Source organism: Cyrtonyx montezumae, unplaced genomic scaffold (genome assembly GCF_038088225.1).
Source record: "Cyrtonyx montezumae isolate F1298 unplaced genomic scaffold, pur_monq_1.0 scaffold_0, whole genome shotgun sequence".
NCBI lineage: Eukaryota > Metazoa > Chordata > Aves > Galliformes > Odontophoridae > Cyrtonyx > Cyrtonyx montezumae.
In genome coordinates this window covers 32,108,431-32,127,972 of record NW_027071824.1, presented here as the reverse complement: position 1 = coordinate 32,127,972, position 19,542 = coordinate 32,108,431, and the positions used below count along the sequence as shown (strand labels likewise).

The following is a 19,542-nucleotide window of genomic DNA, read 5'->3' as shown; positions in this document are numbered from 1 at the left end:
TTATTCCTATGGAAATGCAAAATAAAATTTTGCTGCAAGTTGCTTGTAGCCATAGTTGCACGCTACACCTTGAGCTGGCACTAAGGGGTGAATCCATCACTTTTCATTTAAAATAACATGCTGGATCTTGATCAAAAATGTTATCAGTATAAACAAATGGGGTGGCTAATGAATAACTCTGTTGCCAATAACCAGTGAAAAAAACCCTCTAGTTTGATGAAGTCCTCTTTCTTGATTAAATCTGGCAACTGTAGGGATAAATGGACATCTGAAATATTATTCCTGATAGATGTTCTAATGAAGTATGTTCCCCGAATGATTGAATCCTAACATTTTCTGTAAGAGCCATGACTCCCAAGAAAGACTGACTGATTTTGTGAGTTTGTAAGATGACTGCTCCTAGTGCACTGATGATTGAACAGGTCTGGAAACAGTACCTGAGTCATCCTAGTTTACAGCTCAGCATTTTCAGGAAAACTGAAATTCAAGTCTGTTTGCTTTAAACCCCAAACAATGGCAACAGTACAGGAGCTTCTTCAGAAACAGTGTAGACATTGGTATGTGCAGAACGGCTGGATGCAGTAACTTGCTACCTTCCCCTATTGCAGGTTACCCATGCTCTGAACCATACCCCCACAGCTGCTTGACTGGTTTTGTGCTGCCTGTGGAGGTCTGAGATTAAAAGGGGCAGTGTGCCATCCTGAAATGCCTGAAAATGACAATTTGCACCATTAAAGATAAAAGTACCAGAATGCTAATCTTTCGTTGCCTCAGACTCCTTATGGATGGGAAGACCATTTGTATATGCATTGGTTAAATGGGATGCATTTATTGTTCCAGATGCTTTCTTAGTGAATAGTTATAATTTAATCTAGGCTGTGCAAAGTCCTGGGGGAAGCAACCAAGTGCAATGCATATATGCATCATTAAAAATAATTTAAGTATGATGGCAGCTGGAAAATAATCATACAAGTGATTTCAGGGTGTTCCATATTTATTCCTCAGTAATGATAAATTGTTATTGGGTTCTCAGTTTATAAGACAAAATGCAGTATTTTTTAAGATGTCAGCCTTCAGTCTGGGATCTGTAAGTCAAATAAATGCAATAGATGACCATCTCACATTTGTTGTTTTTACCACAGATAAGAACTTTCCACATTTGTTCATTCATTTAATCCCCCAAAGTCCTCTTGAGGTAGGTAAATGTCATGTTCACATTCCCAATGGGGAGCTGAGGTGTAAGGCAGAATGAAAGTAACTTTGCAGAAAGTAGCTTTAAAGAAACAGCTTTTAGAAAATATGCAGATATTAGCCTCCCAGGTTAGCTGAACATTTTGATGTTGCTCTAGGTAATGTAATTTCTCTATTACTAAACTGTGACTGAATTGACCATATTTTCTGAGACCAGGCATGGTATACTATCCTTAGTAACAGGGAATTAACATGTACAATAACAAAATGCTATTTTAATACAAAAAGAGCTAATGGACGAGAAGATTATAGGTTTACCAATCACACATAATCCCCAAATGTTGTTGTTTTTTTTTTCAACTGTACATAAGGATCACTTAATCTACTGCTGGAAAACAACCACGTGTGAGCTGGAAAGCAGCAGCTGTTGGGAAGTTCAAAGCAGTTTGCGTGATAGTTGAGGGGAGAAAATAAAAGAGGTCTTTCTCACATGCTGTGTACTCTGTTTCTAAAATCTAGTTAGCTGCTACTGAATGGCAGCTTAAAGAACTAAGGACACATTGGAAAAAGAAACTAAAAATCCTATTACTAATGTAAGAGATGAAAAAATGAAATTAGCAAATTCCTGGTCCTCAGCACGATCAAGCCCTCAGCAGGGCTGTCAGTAATCTCTATATAAAACAGCAGCTAAACTCCTCATCAGCTACTGTGCTTGCAATTGCATCAATCCTTTCCTTCTGATAAAAGGCTAAGATAAAGTGTGAACCATATAAAGCCAAATGGAAATATGGGTACTGTACAGTGGGATTATCCCAGAACTTTGATATATAACCGGGAAAGCTCTGCCCTTCTTTTCTGTGTGGGGACTGTTTTCCTGGAAAAAGAGCAGTTAAGCCTTGTCCAGCAAAACCAAGACTTTACAGTCATTGGAACTGGATAAATAAGAGACTTGAATACCAAGATCAAAGCTTAGTCTTGATGCTGTCAAAGACAAAACTCTGATCTTTTCAGAAAACTAGTATGTGAGAGATATTTTTCCTAAATACAGGGATATTGCAATTGTTCTGGTCTTTCTCTGAATGCTACCACTGTGGTCTGGTTAATTACAGGGAAATAGTGTGATTAAAAACTTAGTAAACCCATCAGTTGCTCAGTAAATGTGATTATTATTGTTCAGTACAGAAGGTCTTGTAACGTGCCAGGCTTTTAGACTTAAAAAACAGAATAAATAAGTGTTATGTATCTCAGTGGTCCTGTGGATAGTGCAGCTATGATATTCTTCCACTAAATCACTGGGGAGAAAATTGTTACGCACTGCTTTACTTATAAACAGAAGTATTACCCAGAATTTTATTTATCTCAGGAATACTTTTGTCACTCCTGGTTTAATCATATGCTAGAAAACACACTTTTGCTCGCCTGTCAAGTAACTTACTGTATTAGGTAATTCGAAAAATATCAAGAAAATGATGTGTGAATATCTCCAGGAAAGCTTTTGAAGGGAGGATAGTAAAGTTATTGAAAAAATATCCTCATGTAGTCAGAAAGCATTTGCAATGTTTCCATTTGTCTTTCAAGCGGCAGGTTCAAATGATTATTTGCTGTGTAATATATTTGTCCAAATTCTCAGGTTTCCACTCATTGTTTGTGAGGCAGAAAGCTGGGACTCAGGTACTGTACCTTGAGATCAAGTCCTTTCCTCAGTGATGCAGGGGCTGTTGGGATAGTTGGCTATGTTGGCATATCTGTACACTACTCACTCTGGATGCAATTGAAATAGGAATAGGAAGCAATAACCATAACATGTTCTTTCTAGAGTGCATTTTTATCTTTGACTGTCTTTCAATAGTAACACAGCAGGATTTTGTCATTGCCAATTGCAGGGCTTAATTAAATGCTAGTAACCACTTACTACTACTGTCAGAGTCTTATCAGATGGAAATAGCTGCCTGATGACTTAAGGGCTGTTTATATGAGTAACTGTTCCTCAATAAAAATAACTTTTCCCATTTGTCCCTGAGATTAAATTTGAAGAAGAGGAAAAAAATCCTTTAAGAAATTTATGGCAGATGTTTTATTTCTGAGGATCTTGTTTTTGTTGTAGCTTGCATTCATTTTTTTTTTTTTGCTGTTAATAAACTTTACTCAACTACTGAGTATGTTTAGTGTAGTTTGTGGATTGCATATTCAAAATACATGTTTATGCACATAGAAAAAAGACATCACTAATAATTCATGCATGTCAAGAATTCATTTTAGATAACATAAATATAATTGTATGTGCAGATTAAATATTCTCATTTAAAAACAAGGCTCTTAATATTCTGTTTATGTGAATAGTTGTTGGGACATAGGATATTTTAATGATAATTATTAGTGGGAAAATGTTAGCAGTCTTGAAGTTTGATTTGAAGAAATACTGGAAATGCAGATGTTTATCCATTCTAACTGTATCTCTTGAGTTTTCTTGAGAAAATATCTAGTTCTTCAAACCTTCAGGGAAGCTAGATTTGTAATTCTGCACTGGTTCCCTCTAGACTCCACTAGTGAAGAGAAAAATGAGAAGAAAATTACTAATTAAATTCTTTTTTGAGTTTTCTCACAGAAGAGAAGGGTTGTTGGGTTTTATTTCCTTGGGTTTTTTTCTTCTTTTTTTTTTTTTTTCCCTCTGTCTACTGTCCTCATTATGGTGGTAGCTACAAAGCAGGAAGAATTCTGTGATTTGCCATGTTATTCAGATTTGGATCAACTGAATCTCTTAGGTCTCTTTCTTCTCTGTAAATTGCACAAGTCTAAAGAGTTCTCTTATTCTAATTTGTGATGTTGGGAAGTTTCCACTGCAGACTGAATGATGGATGCCTTGGGGACCTGTGCTAGTAACTGCTCAGAATTGTTTTATCAGATTGTCTTCATAGTATGTTAGGAGCTTGATCCCATGCATCAACCATTACCAACTAAACTGCAGTGAAGGAGGAAGCTTCTCACTGCATGTAATGAAAGGTAGTTCTTGTGATGATACTAAACAGGTTTTGAGCTAGCCTACCACTTAATTTGGCAGTTTCTAGATTCAGATATTTTGATCAAACCCACTGCAATGTCTTCTCCATGCTAGAATTCTGCCAAACATCTGGCTGGGAAGTTGCCCTCGGCAGCTGGAGCATGTGACGGTCAAGCTAAAGCACGAGCTGGGTGTCACAGCAGTGATGAACTTCCAGACCGAGTGGGACATTGTTCAGAACTCCTGGGGCTGCAATCGCTACCCGGAACCTATGAGCCCTGAAGTCCTCATGAAACTGTACAAAGAGGAAGGTCTTGCCTATGTCTGGATGCCAACCCCAGACATGAGCACTGAAGGTAATGTTCAGACTAGTTTTGCAGCTATATTAGTTGCAGTAAAACCATTTAGTTACTAAACTGTTGCTGTCATGGCTGCCTTTTTTTTTCCCTGCATAAATTTTGTGTGAAAATACAGCTAGAGTACAAGGATAGTTTTTGTTTTATTTACATTTTCTGGTAGGTGGAGAGTCCATCTAAGCTACTTTGTGTCTTACTGTATGTGTGTATTTGAGGTTAAAGCCATCAGACACTGATAACTGCTTGACTGCTTGTGCTTTCAGCTTGCATTCAGCTTGTATAACGAAAATATGCCATGTAGGTGGAAGACTGCAAGCTTGCACAGCAGGACAGCTTGCCATTCTTGCTGGTTGAAAATGGAGGGAGATAGTGCAGTATGTCTGGTGCAGCCTCTCCCTTCCCCAGGCACATGATTTTTCTTTATCTATCATATCCTGGTTTGATGAATCTCCAGGGAGTCATTTCTATTATTATTTGTAATCGATTTAGAACACCCATAGTGCATTGCACCATAGAATAAATTAATATTTTTAATTTCTCCCTTGGCATGCTCATTTCATCGGCTTTTAGCCTGTAGGTAGGAAATGTGTATGTGTTTGAGTGAGCAGCCTACCAGCCATACAAGAGTGCTTTCGACAGAGTGAAGTTCACTGCCACAAACAGGGAGCTGTCACATCAGGAATGGGACAGCAGGGAGGACAGGAGACCTTAAGACAGGGATTTGAAAGGGCTTAATGTCAGTACTTATCTATGCTGTGAGGAAAAGTCACACTTTGATGTCTGCAGCTTCAATTCCCAGGGTAGCAGGGAGAGGCATCAAGAAATACAGTAAATTCATCCCTTTGGAAGTGAGAAAGACTGTTCTTAATCATACAGTGACTATTTAACCATATGCTTAGTACACAATTAGATTATGAGTGTTAGGTTGTTCAGCAACATACTCTTCTGTTCTCCCTTCCTCCCTTACGATTGATGTTATTGTCGTTGTTTTGTGGTTCTGGAAAGCAGCAGTGCATAGATAGATTTGCAAACTGCTGGTGATAAAAAATAAAAATAAAAAACTTGAAAAAAAATCATTTCTGGATTGCTGATTTGAATGCTATAAAAGATGTGCTGCTTGATGTAATTTCCTGCCTTATCTCAGAAAAATGAATATGCCATGCACGTTCAGTGTTAATCAGAATGTATATTTAGACAGGACTTGGGGCATTTTACAGGCTTTGTATGATCTGAATCTACGTTGCAAGAAGAAATGAAGGTTAGAGTAGAAGGTCATTTGGAAAAAAAAACAGAAAAAAAAGAAGAGAGAAAACAGAAAAACACATCACATTTTGCCCTTGTGATTTACAGTACATCAGGCTGTGCAGACAAAATCTCTACTGTGAACCTAGCTTTCTCAAATGCTAGTGACCGTGCCCTTTTTTTGTTTGTCTTTAGGAAGAATACAGATGTTGCCGCAGGCTGTCTGCCTCCTGCACGGGCTGCTGCAGAATGGACACACTGTCTACGTTCATTGCAATGCTGGTGTTGGCAGGTCTACAGCTGCTGTCAGTGGCTGGCTGAAGTATGTGATGGGATGGAGCCTGCGGAAGGTGCAGTACTTCTTGGCTTCCAGGAGACCGGTGGTCTACATAGATGAGGAGGCTCTGACTCGTGCTGAAGATGATTTCTTCCAGAAATTTGGACCTCTTCATTCCTTATGTAAAGTGGAAGGGTAGAAAAGCTGAAGGGGAAGCAGGAAGGTGAAGAGCAATCCTTACATGTGAATCCTCCTGAGTTAGAAATCGTGATTGAGACTTCTGCCTCAACTCACCAGATTGCACACTTGCCTTAACAGTTCTGGCAATTTTGTTAAAAAGTGCCTTTGAGTGTTTTTCATTTGTGTTCTTTTAGGTGATATGATTCATGTTTTTAAGCCTTTTGATGGACGTATGAAACCCAGGAGGTCTGCAAAAGGAGACTGATATTCCATTTTAACTATTTGTCTACAGGAACTCTGAGGATTAGGGTAGACATAACAAGACAAGACTTGAAATAAAATAATTACTATTGGTAGTCAGTGACAAGAAAGGGAAGACATTCTCAGAAAAACATGTCATGTTGACTGAGTTAAGGTTCAGATTTAGTTGGAGCTGAGGATAGTCAAAGCTGCTGAGTTATTTTAGATTGTTATATAGATTATATAGGGAGAGTTATATAGATTTATTCTTCAGTGAAATCTTTTCTTGTTTCAACTAACTGTGGATCTTTAAATCCAATCAATGCCAGAGTGATATAACTGAAAAATTTAGTTTATCTGAATTCTTAATGTAGAAACAGATATGAGCTGTTCATGGAGAAAGTCCAGCATAATGCAATACAATGTTTTATTTATCTTCTACTTTAATTATCTTCAAAAGAAAAATGGCAATTTAAGTGATTCTGAATGTGTGGTTTTGATCATGACTTCGTTTCTGGTTTGTTTATTTGTTTTTCCTTTGAAATAACACTGCTTGTGTGGATATGAACTGTTAATGGAGGATGCCCAGCATAATGCAATATGTTTTATTTATCCTATATTTCAGTAGTCTTCAAAAGGGGAAAAAAATGTTTATTTAAGTTATTCTATATGTGTGGTTTTGATCTTGTTTTTTTTTTTTGTTTGTTTGTTTACATTTTTTGTTTGTTTGGTTTTGCTTTTGCTTTGCAATAACATTGCCTGTTTAGAAAGTGGATGAGAAAGGTTCACCATTAAATATCATCATGATGATTCTAGCAGTCCATTTTGTCCTATATATTTGGCTGTCAGTTTCATATATAGCAGGAAGAGTGATGAGTGACCACTGTATGGAGGCAAAATCAGCCACTTCTGTGATGATAATAATCTGTTGCTTGTCTGCTGTGCTGTGCCAGTTCTGAGGGTCTGCTGGCTGCCCTTCCAAATCAAGCACTGAGAGGAGGAGGATGCCATGAGGAACAGAAACGGGAGCTTGCTTAAGTTTTACAGTCCTTTTGGAACACAGTTGAAAGCCCAAGCTTAAATCGTGTTTCTTTTCTGTCAGATGCAACTTGTATATTGTGAACAGCACTTGTGCTTTTGCTCCTGACATTTTGTTAGTTTCATAGTTGATTATATTTCATTTTCAGGGCTCTTGGGACTGAACAGTGCGTAATGTGGTACACGCAAGTGAGTATACAGCTAAGGTATAACAGTGCTGTGCTGGTTATTCCTTAGTGCCCATTTTCTTGTCAGTTGAAGTAGACTGGTGTTTCTCTTGAAGTGCAGGAGTTCAAACAATACAGAAGCCATATATCCAAGGAAGCCCTAGCGAGGGGTTGATATTTATTGCCATTTCAGTTTCCTTGTCTGTTAAACTGATGGGGAGCTGTATCATACGCAGATCGCATTAGCTGATGAAATACATGAAAACAACTTGTCAGTATCATTTTAACAAGAACAAGGAGTTCCTATGCCTTGCAATCCCATTATGCTGATTTGTCACTTTTTTTTCTCATTGCCACCTCCTTGCCTTCTTCACTGAAGGCAACTCTGTCGAGTAACATCCATTAAAAGTTCTGTCTGTTGAAAGCCAGTAGGAATTCAAAAGCTAAAGCGATTACTGGAAGAGGCTACAGCAATAGAAAAAGCAATAATATAATAATTTAATGTATAATTACATGATAGAGCTGCATCACTGCTTATTTATTAGAACTGCAATTTGCAATATGTTCTTCTGCTGATTGGATCATTAGCTGTTTCCACATACTAGATTCCTTATGCAGTTTGGATGCCAGGATGAGGATAGCTCTGTTGTTTGCATCCTTGTATACTTTACCAGCTTAGTCATAAAAGTGCCATGATACTTAAAGAAGGGCAACTCACATAGAAAGAATAACACACAGATAAACAATAATGGTTGTTCTACAGAGCACCCAAGAAGCCAAACTAATGTACAGACAGTAAAAGGAACCAGGTAGAAATATTTTGATGAATTGCTATTGAAAGTTGGGAAAAATGTTTCAGTTTTCAGTTTCAGTTGGGGAAAATGGTTTTCTGCTGGTGAGAGCATCAGTGTTCTTTGTCCTGTTCTAGCAGATTTTCACCTTTGCAAGACTGAAGAAAGAAGCAGAATTTGTTACATTAGATGGGATCGTTTATGATTCAGGATACTTAGAGTAGCCCAGGGTCATGAATACACTCAGCAGTTGTGCATGTTCTTTCCCAGAGCCATGCACGTTAAGGATCTGAGCACAGCTAGCTCTTACCAGTAATGTTATAACAAACGCAGCCTCTTAATGAATGGGTTGAGATCTGTGTGGTCTGGTTTCATTAATATTTTGCCTTTTGGTGTCAGAAAGCAGTTAGTGTGAACCTTCTGCATGGGATTTTAGTCAGGAAATGTGGTTTGATGAAGGACACAGGGCTGACTGGCAGGGCTGCTGAATACTCTTTTTCATCCCTGGTTCCTCCTGTGCCTAGGTGGAACTTTGGCCCCTTTGGTACTTGTGTGCTCTACATGCTTAGATTGCAAACTCTCAGTCTTCCCTGTCTGCTTATCTAGCACTGAGTGTAGTGGAGCTCTGGATGTGGCTGGGACTGCTGGTTTTGTGGTTTTGTAGCAGGTTGTACTCCAGAGTAACTGGAAAGTCTTACAGTGGGCAACTGAATTGTTTGTGCTGCACAAAAACTTATACATCACAAAGTCTCTTCTCCAGGCTGTTCCACCAGGACAGGGTGGAAGTAGGATTCAAGACTGCCTGCCAAGCCCTTCTGAGGAAATGTGATGGAGAAGGTCAGGCTGTCAGTTGTGCAGGAGCAGGGAATTAACTCCCTATTTAAAACAAAAATGTACAACACACCAGAAAAATTCTTGGCAACTCTGTATATTACCATAAGAAGACTATCTAGATAAAATAGACCTACTTTTTGAGTTCTAATTTATTGGATAACGCATGCACTTTACTGATCTCCAAATGAAGAAAAAAAATGTGATTGAAAATCATCAAAAAATTACCATAACTTTATTACCCTGCCTCTTATTTTTCCTCATTAAATTGCGGTGAGAAGTTTCATACCAATAGTAGAGTTAGAACAAAAATTGTAATGTAATTCATTAAAAAAGTGCACTGAGACTGTGCAATGGGAAGCTGTGAATAAATATTTAGAAGCATAATAACTACCACAAAAGTATATATTTGGCAAGCAATCCCTAACTTCTTGTAGAATAATGAACAGCAGACAGCCTTTAGCTAAAATGGAATTGGATTAATGTAGCAGTGGACAGGAAATAGATGACTTTCTCCAACTCTCACTGTTTACATTCCGTGTGTTAAATCAACACCTCTGCAGTTGCTTCTTTGAAATATTCTGCTGGAAAGAATTATGGTTTATTCTACACATGTTTATGGCTTAAAGTTAAAGGAGCAGCTCTGAGGGAGCAGCCTTAAGAACAGTGGAAGTTAAAGAATTAATCATTCTTCCGTTGCCCTGTGACACAGCAATGATGTCACCAACGAAGCCAAATCATATGAATTCATAACTAATCTTCTTCCTAAATTAACAAAGGAAAGCAAATTTTTCAAGGGCAATGTCATTACCATACATTAGCATAATTGTGTAGTTGAGATATAAGCAACCAGAAGATGTTTTTGAACCTTTTGTTATGTTAACATTGAAGCTATAGGGTATTCATTCTTAGATAAATTTTTTGCTTGCTCCCCCCTTTCACCTCAAGATGCTTCATCTCAGTCTTGACTGGTTAGAAAGAGTTCCTGACTAAAAGTAATTTTAAGCCTGTACATATCAAAACTTGTCTAGAGATGAAGATAGAATAACAGCTATACCACGTAAAATAAGGGTGGTGATATTATGAATCCTAGCCCTGTGTAGTTCAGCCTTTTTTGTGCTTAAATATATTGTCTTATTTGGAAGACTAAATGTATAAAAATTGCAAGATAATGTCTGTTATTTGGTAATTATTCCCATACTGATGTTGTTATATTTACATCAAGGAAAATAGAAGGCCTATTTATTCATGAGCTGGTAAAATATTAAATTAAACCTCATTCTTAATTTATGCAATGTGAGGGAAAAACATAAAACAGTTGCCAAAAAAAAAAATTCCAACACTGGGCAGGTTTCTGTGGTCATTACTTAATGTCATTGTAACAAAATTTGTTTTGTGCTAATGCAGTTTCAGAAGGGAAATAATTAACAGCCAGGCCATAATCCAAGAGTGGCAACCATATTTAAGTTGGGCAGCCAGCCCGAAGTCACTGCAACGAATCAAACACTGAAAAGGAATCTAATTTCCACAATTTCAATAAAATACATAAACATAGAGGTTACGAAAGGAATGTAAGGATTCTATTTGCAGAAAGGTAAAATATAAAAACAAGAAGTAGAACCGTGGCTAATGTCAGTGGAAAAAGTATTGGAGTGGGCTAACATCACAACTCACTTGAAAACACGATCAACGTGCTGGCTCTTACAGTGATGTGAAGAATTCTTTACCTCAGTTTACTGTCAGTAATTGAATACAACAACTGCTATTCTCCATACGTCCAACCACAATAGTTGTAGGGGTGCTTGTATTTCCACCCATATGGACAACCAAAACAGAAAATGCTGCTCGGTGTTTGATGGCTTTCACCCTTTCTAAGTGGTAAAATGCACGTGTTGCTCTGCAGCAAGTTTCATGAAAAGGACTAGAAGTTTCCCAGGGTGAGTTTCTAGAAGTTTCCTAGGTGTGCTGGGTCTGTGCACCAGAGAAAGATTTTGAAGGAGGAGTGGGAAATGTGTGACCTAAGAAAAGGATCCATCTGTTGACATGAGGCAGTGAGACACAAATACATCTCAGTACCCAATGATCAACAAAGGCTCAGTGATACACACTGAAACAGCAAAACCTTGCAATCTATTCAACAAAATCTGCCTAGATCATTCTTTCTGAGAAGAAAAAAATTGATTAAGTCTCTCTTGATTGCTGGGAACATGACTTGAGTATGCTTTGAAAAATGCTGAGTTGAGGCATTTGTGTTTTTCTGCTTATGGAAATGAAATCAATAACTTTTTTAACTGTATTCTTATTTTGCTCTTCTTATTTTGCTTTCCTTAATAGTGGTAATTTCAGGATGCCTTTCAGTGGCACTGAGGTTTAAAAAGAAAAAAATGCCTCTAAGAAACATACCAGAAATTGATAAAAATGATACAGATCTAAGATAATTTCTGTGCTTCTAATTATCATCATCCTTGTTTACTAGGGCATTACTGAATTTAGAACATACAATTATCTTCTTTCTTACTTTTCCACTGTCCTATATTTCAAGCTGAAACATATGCTCGAGTTGCACATAAAATACTGAAAAATATCTAGGTTTGGAACCATTGCTGAAAATGTCGTGTTTTTGTGCTACTGTATATATTCAAGGTTCACAGTGTTAAAATTTGTGTGGAAAACAAAAACAGCCCTTTAAAATGAGCATCAATGAGAAAATCAGTAACTACCGCTATATTTATCCTGCCATTAATCTTCTTGTCCAAGGGCAAGGCAGGAGGGGAAAAGATTCTCCTTCCACAAATGGAAAGGCAGTGCTCAAGGAATGCTTTAGATAGAAAGTGATGTAACAAAGCACTTGCCACTTATGGAAATTTGAATACAAGAATAGTACTGGGGATTTCATGATGAAGGCTCTCTACTTGGTTTCCCAGTGCCTTGCTGCATTCCCCACCTGAGTTTTTCATGAGATGAGTTCTAAATTGGTGGCTTCTGCAACATGCAATGAGTCATCAGCCCATAGAAAAGGGTAAGGACACTTGCTTGCTGTGTGATTCTGTGATTCAAGCAAGCTGTGTGGGTTGGAAGAGTGAATTCAATTGATTTGTCAAGGGAATGGGTGATAATAGATGTTTGACATCTCTCCCACTTTGTAACACACTGTGTAGTCCCTCTGCAAGCCTGGGGCCACCAGCACAGGGAAGATGCAGAGTTATTGGAGCAGGTCCTGAGAAGAGCAAGGAGGGCTGGAGCACATCTCCTATGAAGAAAGGTTGGGGAAGTTGAGTTTGTTTAGTTCGAAGAAGATTCTGGAGACACCTCACTTCAGACTTGCGGAACTTGAAGGGTTATTACAAGCAGGAGGGAGACTGACTTTTTACACAGTCTGATAGTGATAGGACAAGGGCGAATTGCTTTAAACTAAAAGAGAGGAGATTTAAGTTAAATGTTAGGAAGAAATTCTTTACTCATAGAGTGGTTTGCCACTGGACCAGGCCGCCCAGAGAAGGTGTGGTGTCCCATCCCTGGAGGAGCTCAAGGCCAGGCTGGATGGGGCCCTACGCAGCCTGAGCTGGCAGGGGGTTGGGGCTGCGTGGGCTTTGAGGTCCCTTCCAACCCAAGCCATTCTGTGATTCTATGAAATGTCAGCTGTTACAGTCTGGAACAAAAATTGAGGCAAATAAGAGCTTAAAAATATTATGTGAGCCTCCAAAGTTTTAAGAGTTGTGATAGAACATTTGGGACGTTACAGTTAAATTTGCCATTTGAATTTGTGAAAATGAAGGAGCCAGCTTGAAAAATGTAACAAAAGACACACAAAGACACAGAAAGAGAGGCAAAGTACAATTGGATAAGAAAATATGCTAACTGCCCTGTGTGTGTGGGTTGGCAACTATGCCAAAATGTTCCCAGCATCAGCGAGGAGGTAGAAATAAAAGGCGCTGGCTTTCCAGATCCTTGCGTTTGCAGCATCTAATAAAAGTCTGTTGCTTGCATATGCACAAAAGTCTGCTGCCTATGTACAGTTCCAAAGACAAGAAACCTGTTTCTTATGTTTTTAATGTATTCTGTGTCTTGCTGACTGAAAATATATATATATTTTTTTTTTTCAGTCAGCATATATTTATATATATATATAGTCAGCAAATATATATATATATATACATATATATATATATGTACATGATGTAGAAATACGGAAGTTCACTGAAGATGATCCTGTGTTTAGTATTAGGTTTTGTGCTGGTTATAGTCAGCCTTTTCTGTTGGCTTGGTGTTTTAAAATATATGATAATGCTTTTGCATTTGGCAAAGAGCAGCTACTTGCCCCTCAAATACTCATTTTGTAACTGGCAGACTTAAATACCCCTATATTTACTTCTCTTTGAATTCCTTCCCAGAGATATTTGCGAGGGGATAATGCATACCCCTGTCACAGTATTTCACATTACAACATCTGTAATTCAATACAATACAGAAGGAAGGATGAGCCTCCCCTGTGGTTTTCCCTGTATCTCACCTCCTTTCTATGATTGATCTCCGTGTGGGAGATTTTGACAAGGGAGCCCAGGAATCTCAGGTAACATTTTGCAGGGAAAATAGTTGGCTGTGAATGGAGCAGGATCCCAGAAGAGCTGCCCAAAAGGGCCTTTGCCTTTATCATGCCTGGTGGGGCAGAGCTGGGCCAGGGCTCCCTGCCCCCAGAGCACCTCATGGTGTGGGACTGGGTTTCCTCGTTCCTGGCTCATCCTCCGTCTGCAGATTTAAGGACACTGACCAAAGAAACACTGAATTTATTTTCTTTGCTCCTTTCATCCCTCCAAAACAGGGTAAAAAATGTATACCTGTGGAAACCCAGATTTCTCTGTATGGTTTTTGGCAAGGGAGATGTTTTCAGTTCTCTGTTTACAGAGCAGACAAAAAGCTCCTCTGGCTGCAGCATCTGGATGTTGTATCTGTAAAGCGAGTGGGATGTTGGGAATGCAAACACTAATTGTGTTTCAGGTGCTTATGGAAAATCCAGGCAAGCCCTCACAATCCACCGTTTCAGCTAATGTTTGCCACGCTTGAGTTGGACATTCTTGGACAAAATGCCCTTGATCTGCTTAATTTCATAGTCAGTTAGAAGAACGTCAAACCAGTTGACTGAAAGTTTTGTTGCAATCTATGTACAAAGGGCAGAGCTGATCCCCCCCAAGGGGAGCAGATATTCACTCCCTTCAATTGGTTTTGATGTGATTGAGCAAAGTGCAGTGTCCCGCTGGGATCAGGGGGCACCCAGCCTGCTGCAGATTGTTGCTTTGCTCAGGAAAGGATGATTGTAAAGGTTAACACATGGAAACAGGATCAGACCCTGATTTGTGGAGTGAGCTGAAAGTTTCATTGATGTCCTGGGACTTAGCACTGCTTCGGATGTGCAGCATCTGGTCTGTAAGAAATACGAACATGTGCATGTGAAATAGCTACAGTATGAAAAGAGAGAAGATACAGCTAATAGCATTCTATGCCAAAAATATTATGGATTTAGATGTTGATCTATACATCAGCACCTTCTTTCATTACCAACTAATGTGCAGAACTGTGAGTCCCAGAAGAACTGTTCTGTCAGCTTTCATATGCTTCCAGTGTGTTTCTCTTAAAGTGCCTCCCAAATTAACTCAACTTCAGCTCTGTCTCCCTTCTCTCCCTCTCTTCTCAAGTGTTCCCTTGCTATGCATTTACTGGATCTTTGAGGCACTGCAGTTTCTATCGGCCTTTGAATAAAAAAATGTGGAGCAGACACATATGGTTTTAAGCAGCCTGAGTTTTTAAGGATATAAGTGACAGTTTTAAAGAGTTTTCCTTGTGGGGCTGTTGCAGACTTCTTTCCACCTCAGATGTTCCTTTTTCATGCTTTTAAAGTGGGATTTTCATTTTCACTTCTATTACTTGAACAAAATGAAACTGAGCACCAAAGAAGGTGACTTTCCTCATTCAGATTAGATTGGTACATTTTCTCACACACACACACGGAAAGCTATAGAAGGATAAAAATGATGAAGTGTCTGACTATGCACCCATATCAATCTTCCCAGAACTTCATTTTGGAAGGACTAGGGGGTTTCTGAGTTAGTCTTTCATCAGGCTATCAGGACATTATTTTCCCTTATAAACTATAGGTTCTGTTTGCATTTCTGTGGCATCTTCCATCTCAGCAGACTGACAGCACTTCACCTTCTCTCCATCTGGTCTCCCTTCACCCTCTATTGAAGTACAGCTGCCACGGTCTCAGGAGCACAAATTGGAAATGTGTTTAATTGTGTATAACAACACAGTCCCACAGTGAGGGACAGAAGCAAGGCAGGATGCAACAGAAACAGAAGGGGACCTTTAGATAAAAGTGCAGCTAAGAATGGATATCCAACTAAAAACATTATCTGAAAATAATACATCTCGCTTCATCTCCTTTCCTACCCATTTTTATTATGATTATCACAAGGATTATATCCTGTCTACCTATCCTACCCCAGAGTGAGTGTTTTGATCAGTACTCAGTAATGCCCAGCTCACATCCCACTGGAGGCCATGCTATCTCAATAGCCCAAGTCACAATTGTCAAACAAATGCTTGATCCAGGATGTTCACTTAAGTCCAGTGCTGCACGATCAGTGATCAGATCACTCTGCTCTGTGGAGCAGCAGGGCGGTGAGCACAGCAGTGCAGAACATACCTGTGGTGCACTCCATTTCCTTGGGCAGCAGCTGCTGTAAGTGGTGAACAGGAGGAAATGGAGTGGCAGTGTGCTGGCAGGCGTAGGCAGGGCTCTTGGCAGGTAAGCCTATAGTAAAGGGCTTATTACACTGAAGTATTTCAGCCTCAGTTACCTGGAATGATAGGGAAGAACACTGACTGAAGAAGAAATAGTTCAAAAGGGCAGAAATCTGCTGCAGCAAATGAAATGCTGTTTAGTGCAGAGGGAAGAACTTAGGTTGTTCTTGCAGGCAGAGACTCTACAGTCCCGTTTTCAGCAAGGCTATGCTGATTTAACAATGCCTCGCACCACCATGCTGCAGCCACGTGTGGAGCAGTGCGTGCTCTGAGCCATCTTTAGCACTGGCCTTTTTCTAATCATTCCTCAACATGGTTTTCGAGTGAGTCTGCTGTCAATCTGCTGAGGAGATTTGGTATTCATGATGGCAATCCCCTTCCTTCCAGCCATCTCAGTGGACTCATTTGGTGATGTCTATCACACACGATTATGTTGGAACCCCATTAATTAATTAATATTAGTTGCTAATGGTTATGCAATTAATTGCTTTTGGAAGAATATAAAATTGAGTAAATAACTTCAAAGTGTTGAGTCCTATTTGGCAAGCTAATACAGCTCATCCTGCCCAATTACACTGATAAGATTTTAAACTAATTGAGCTCACACTGTGCCTCTCCATTACCTGACATTCAACAGCACACAGAGGAGATTAAAGGGATTCAGGAGATGGTGTGCTTGTAAAACCAGAATAGTCACTCCTGGTTCTCACTTAAGCATAAATACATATTAATTCAGAGCAGAACAATACTTTGCATGGAGGTTGCCATAGAGATGAACATTCTGAGATGTTTGGGGCTTTTGCTGGCATTTCAGATTAAAAGTAATGACCCAGGTTACCCGGGACCTCATTACACAATGGCAGGCAGATATCCTGCAGTCTAGCTGGTTGCTCACCATGGCACTGCAGGGGCAGAGGATTTGCCATACCAGATTAAATCATTTGTTCATCTAACCTGACATCGTGCCTTCTGCACTGAAATTCTTAAGGAAGGTGGAAGGTTCCCATAATAGCTATTACCCATCCAATTATGCTGTGCAGTATACAGGGAAGATACATTCTTCCAGATCCCTGCAGGCAGTTAGCTTACACCCATAAGCATGTTATTCAATTACCCTTATTATTTCAGCAAGCCAAGCAGCAAGAGGTGGTTAATTATTGCATGAAATTTTCCAGCCTTTAAAAAAAACAAACCCACTCTGTGTAACCGGAGCATTATATCTCATTCCAGCAAAACCCAAGTGAGGGCCACAGTCTGCAGAAACCTGAGGAGGTTTACCTCCTCACCTGAGGAGGGTGATATGCAAATTCATGAAGTGTTCCACATTTTTAGCAGTGTGTGGTGATAGTACGAAGGGAAATGGCCACAAACTGAAGCATGGGAAGTTCTGCACAAATGTGCATGGGAACTTCTTCCCAGTGCAGTGACGGAGCAGTGGCACAGCTGCACAGAGAGGTGGTGGAGTCTCCTTCTCTGGAGGCGTTCCAGACCCACCTGGACGCCTACCTGTGCTACCTGGGCTAGGGAGCTGCTTTGGCAGGGGGCTGGACTAGATGATCTGTAGAGGTCCCTTCCAACACCTACAATTCTGTGATTCTGTGAGGGTGAGTGACAGGTCATCCACTTGCATGGCAACATTTATCTTGTTGAGCCTCTTGCTCATACCCACAGAATTAGTCCCAAGGGAAGTTTTACAGGATGTCAAAATTCGTTCAGAAGCAAATCTGTTAGGCTTCCCTGCTGAAGTTCATGGCTTTGCATTTGCTGTACAGAAGTAGCTATTTTTTTTTTTTTTCAGAGAAGGTGGTTGGGTTTTTTTGCTTGTTTTGTTTTGTTGTGAGCTCTCAGTTCCTGCTGCAGGAGTTTGGATTCAGGACTTGCTGGTGACCACATCTGTGGTACGTTGATAGCTTCTGCCAAACACTGCACTTCCAGCTAAACACACCATTTATAGAACCATGGAATCATAGAATCACAGAATGGCTTGGTTTGGAAGGGACCTCAATGCCCACCCAGCCCAACCTCCTTCCCTAGGCAGGGCTGCCCCTGAACAGATCAGGCTGCCCAGGGCCACATCCAATCTGGCCTTGAGTACCTCCAGAGATGGGGCATCCACTGCCCTGTGCAGTCAGCACCAGAGCCTAACTGCCCTCTCAGTGACATATAACAATGGGGAGAATCTGATTGAATGTTGTGAAGAACTTCTTTTGTAGAATTCATTGTTTTTCATTGATTGAGAATGAGCAGGTGAGCTAATTAACAGACTGTGTCCTTGGAGAAGAAAAATGAAGTTCATTAGGCAAAACAAACTAAATGATGAAAATTAAGTCATTCAACAATCGTCTTTTAAAAACTTTACAGAAAGGCTTGCACTTGAACGAGTATTTCTGTTGTCATGGAAAACTGGGGACAAAGATACAAAGCTCCATGTAAATTATATGGGAAGACAGTACAAAAACATTCCCCTTGATCAGCAGGGACAGGGATTTGAACCATACAAGAAAAGAGGTAGCAAGTAGTTAAGAGTATCTGCTGTGAGAAATCCTACATTTGATACATCTGATACAATCTAGATGAGAGATCCAGGCCAGTAACTTTCTGTCCTTCAGAGAAAGCATAAGGGAGAAGATGATGAAATGAGTCTGCGTTTTTGATTGTACCAAACAAGTGCTGACCTTTGTCAAACAGACGTTACAAATGGGCTGCAGGTGAATTTCACAAGACCTTCAGTCTCTGAAGGACATATGCTCTGATTAAGATGTATTGAGTCATTGCTTACTCAGTGAGAGACAGTTAAGTTCTTCCTGCTAAAAATTCAGGCAAGAGGCTTTATCTTTAAAGCTGAAAGAAATTAAACTCCTTTTAAGTGTAAAACTGTCTTCTAAAACTAGAGAGTGGGAGGGGAGTGCCCCATACAGCTGAAGGGTCTATTTCAAGTATTTAGGATACCAAGCAGTCAGCTAAAATGCAGTTTTATACTTTTCACCAGTACTGATGGGATAAAATATATATCCTGTTAATTAGTCTCTCTCCACCCATTTCCATGGCACTGCCCCCATACATACCAGGGCTCATTTTGGCCTGTGTCACACTTAGCAAGAAATCATTTAATTATACAGCATTTACAGGAAAAGACTACTGGATGGAGTCAATGGACTTTCAATATGGACTACTTAGAGAATGTGGATTTGGGGCTCTAAAGAGGATGGTGGTTTTCTGGGCATGGTCCTGGGGCTCACAAAGAGGTGGTCATCCTTTATGCTCCACAATGGCAGACCTCCTGCCTGTGGCAGTCAAAAGCCAGCTGCCTCCTGATGGGTCAAAACAAAGCACAGAGACCAAATATCACTTTGTCAGACTTACTTGATGATTGGAAAATGCGCCGGGGAAGATTTAGATTAGACCTGAGGAAACATTTTTTCTCTGAAAGAGT

The 19,542-nt window shown here is 39.7% G+C and overlaps 2 protein-coding genes across 5 annotated transcripts in view; both read left to right on the top strand.

Annotated features, from left to right (window-relative positions):
- EPM2A (EPM2A glucan phosphatase, laforin) overlaps nt 1–6,696 on the top strand; it is a 37,238-nt gene extending 30,542 nt beyond the window's left edge. For both annotated transcript variants that reach the window (XM_065736599.1, XM_065736608.1), the window contains 2 exons: nt 4,304–4,545; nt 5,983–6,696. In XM_065736599.1, coding sequence (XP_065592671.1) covers nt 4,304–4,545; nt 5,983–6,263 — 523 coding nt within the window. In that variant the 3' untranslated portion in view covers nt 6,264–6,696. The remainder of the gene's footprint in view (nt 1–4,303; nt 4,546–5,982) is intronic.
- The window catches only part of FBXO30 (F-box protein 30), a 352,871-nt gene that overhangs the window by 61,074 nt on the left and 272,255 nt on the right, over nt 1–19,542 (top strand). The gene's annotated exons all lie outside the window — the stretch shown is intronic.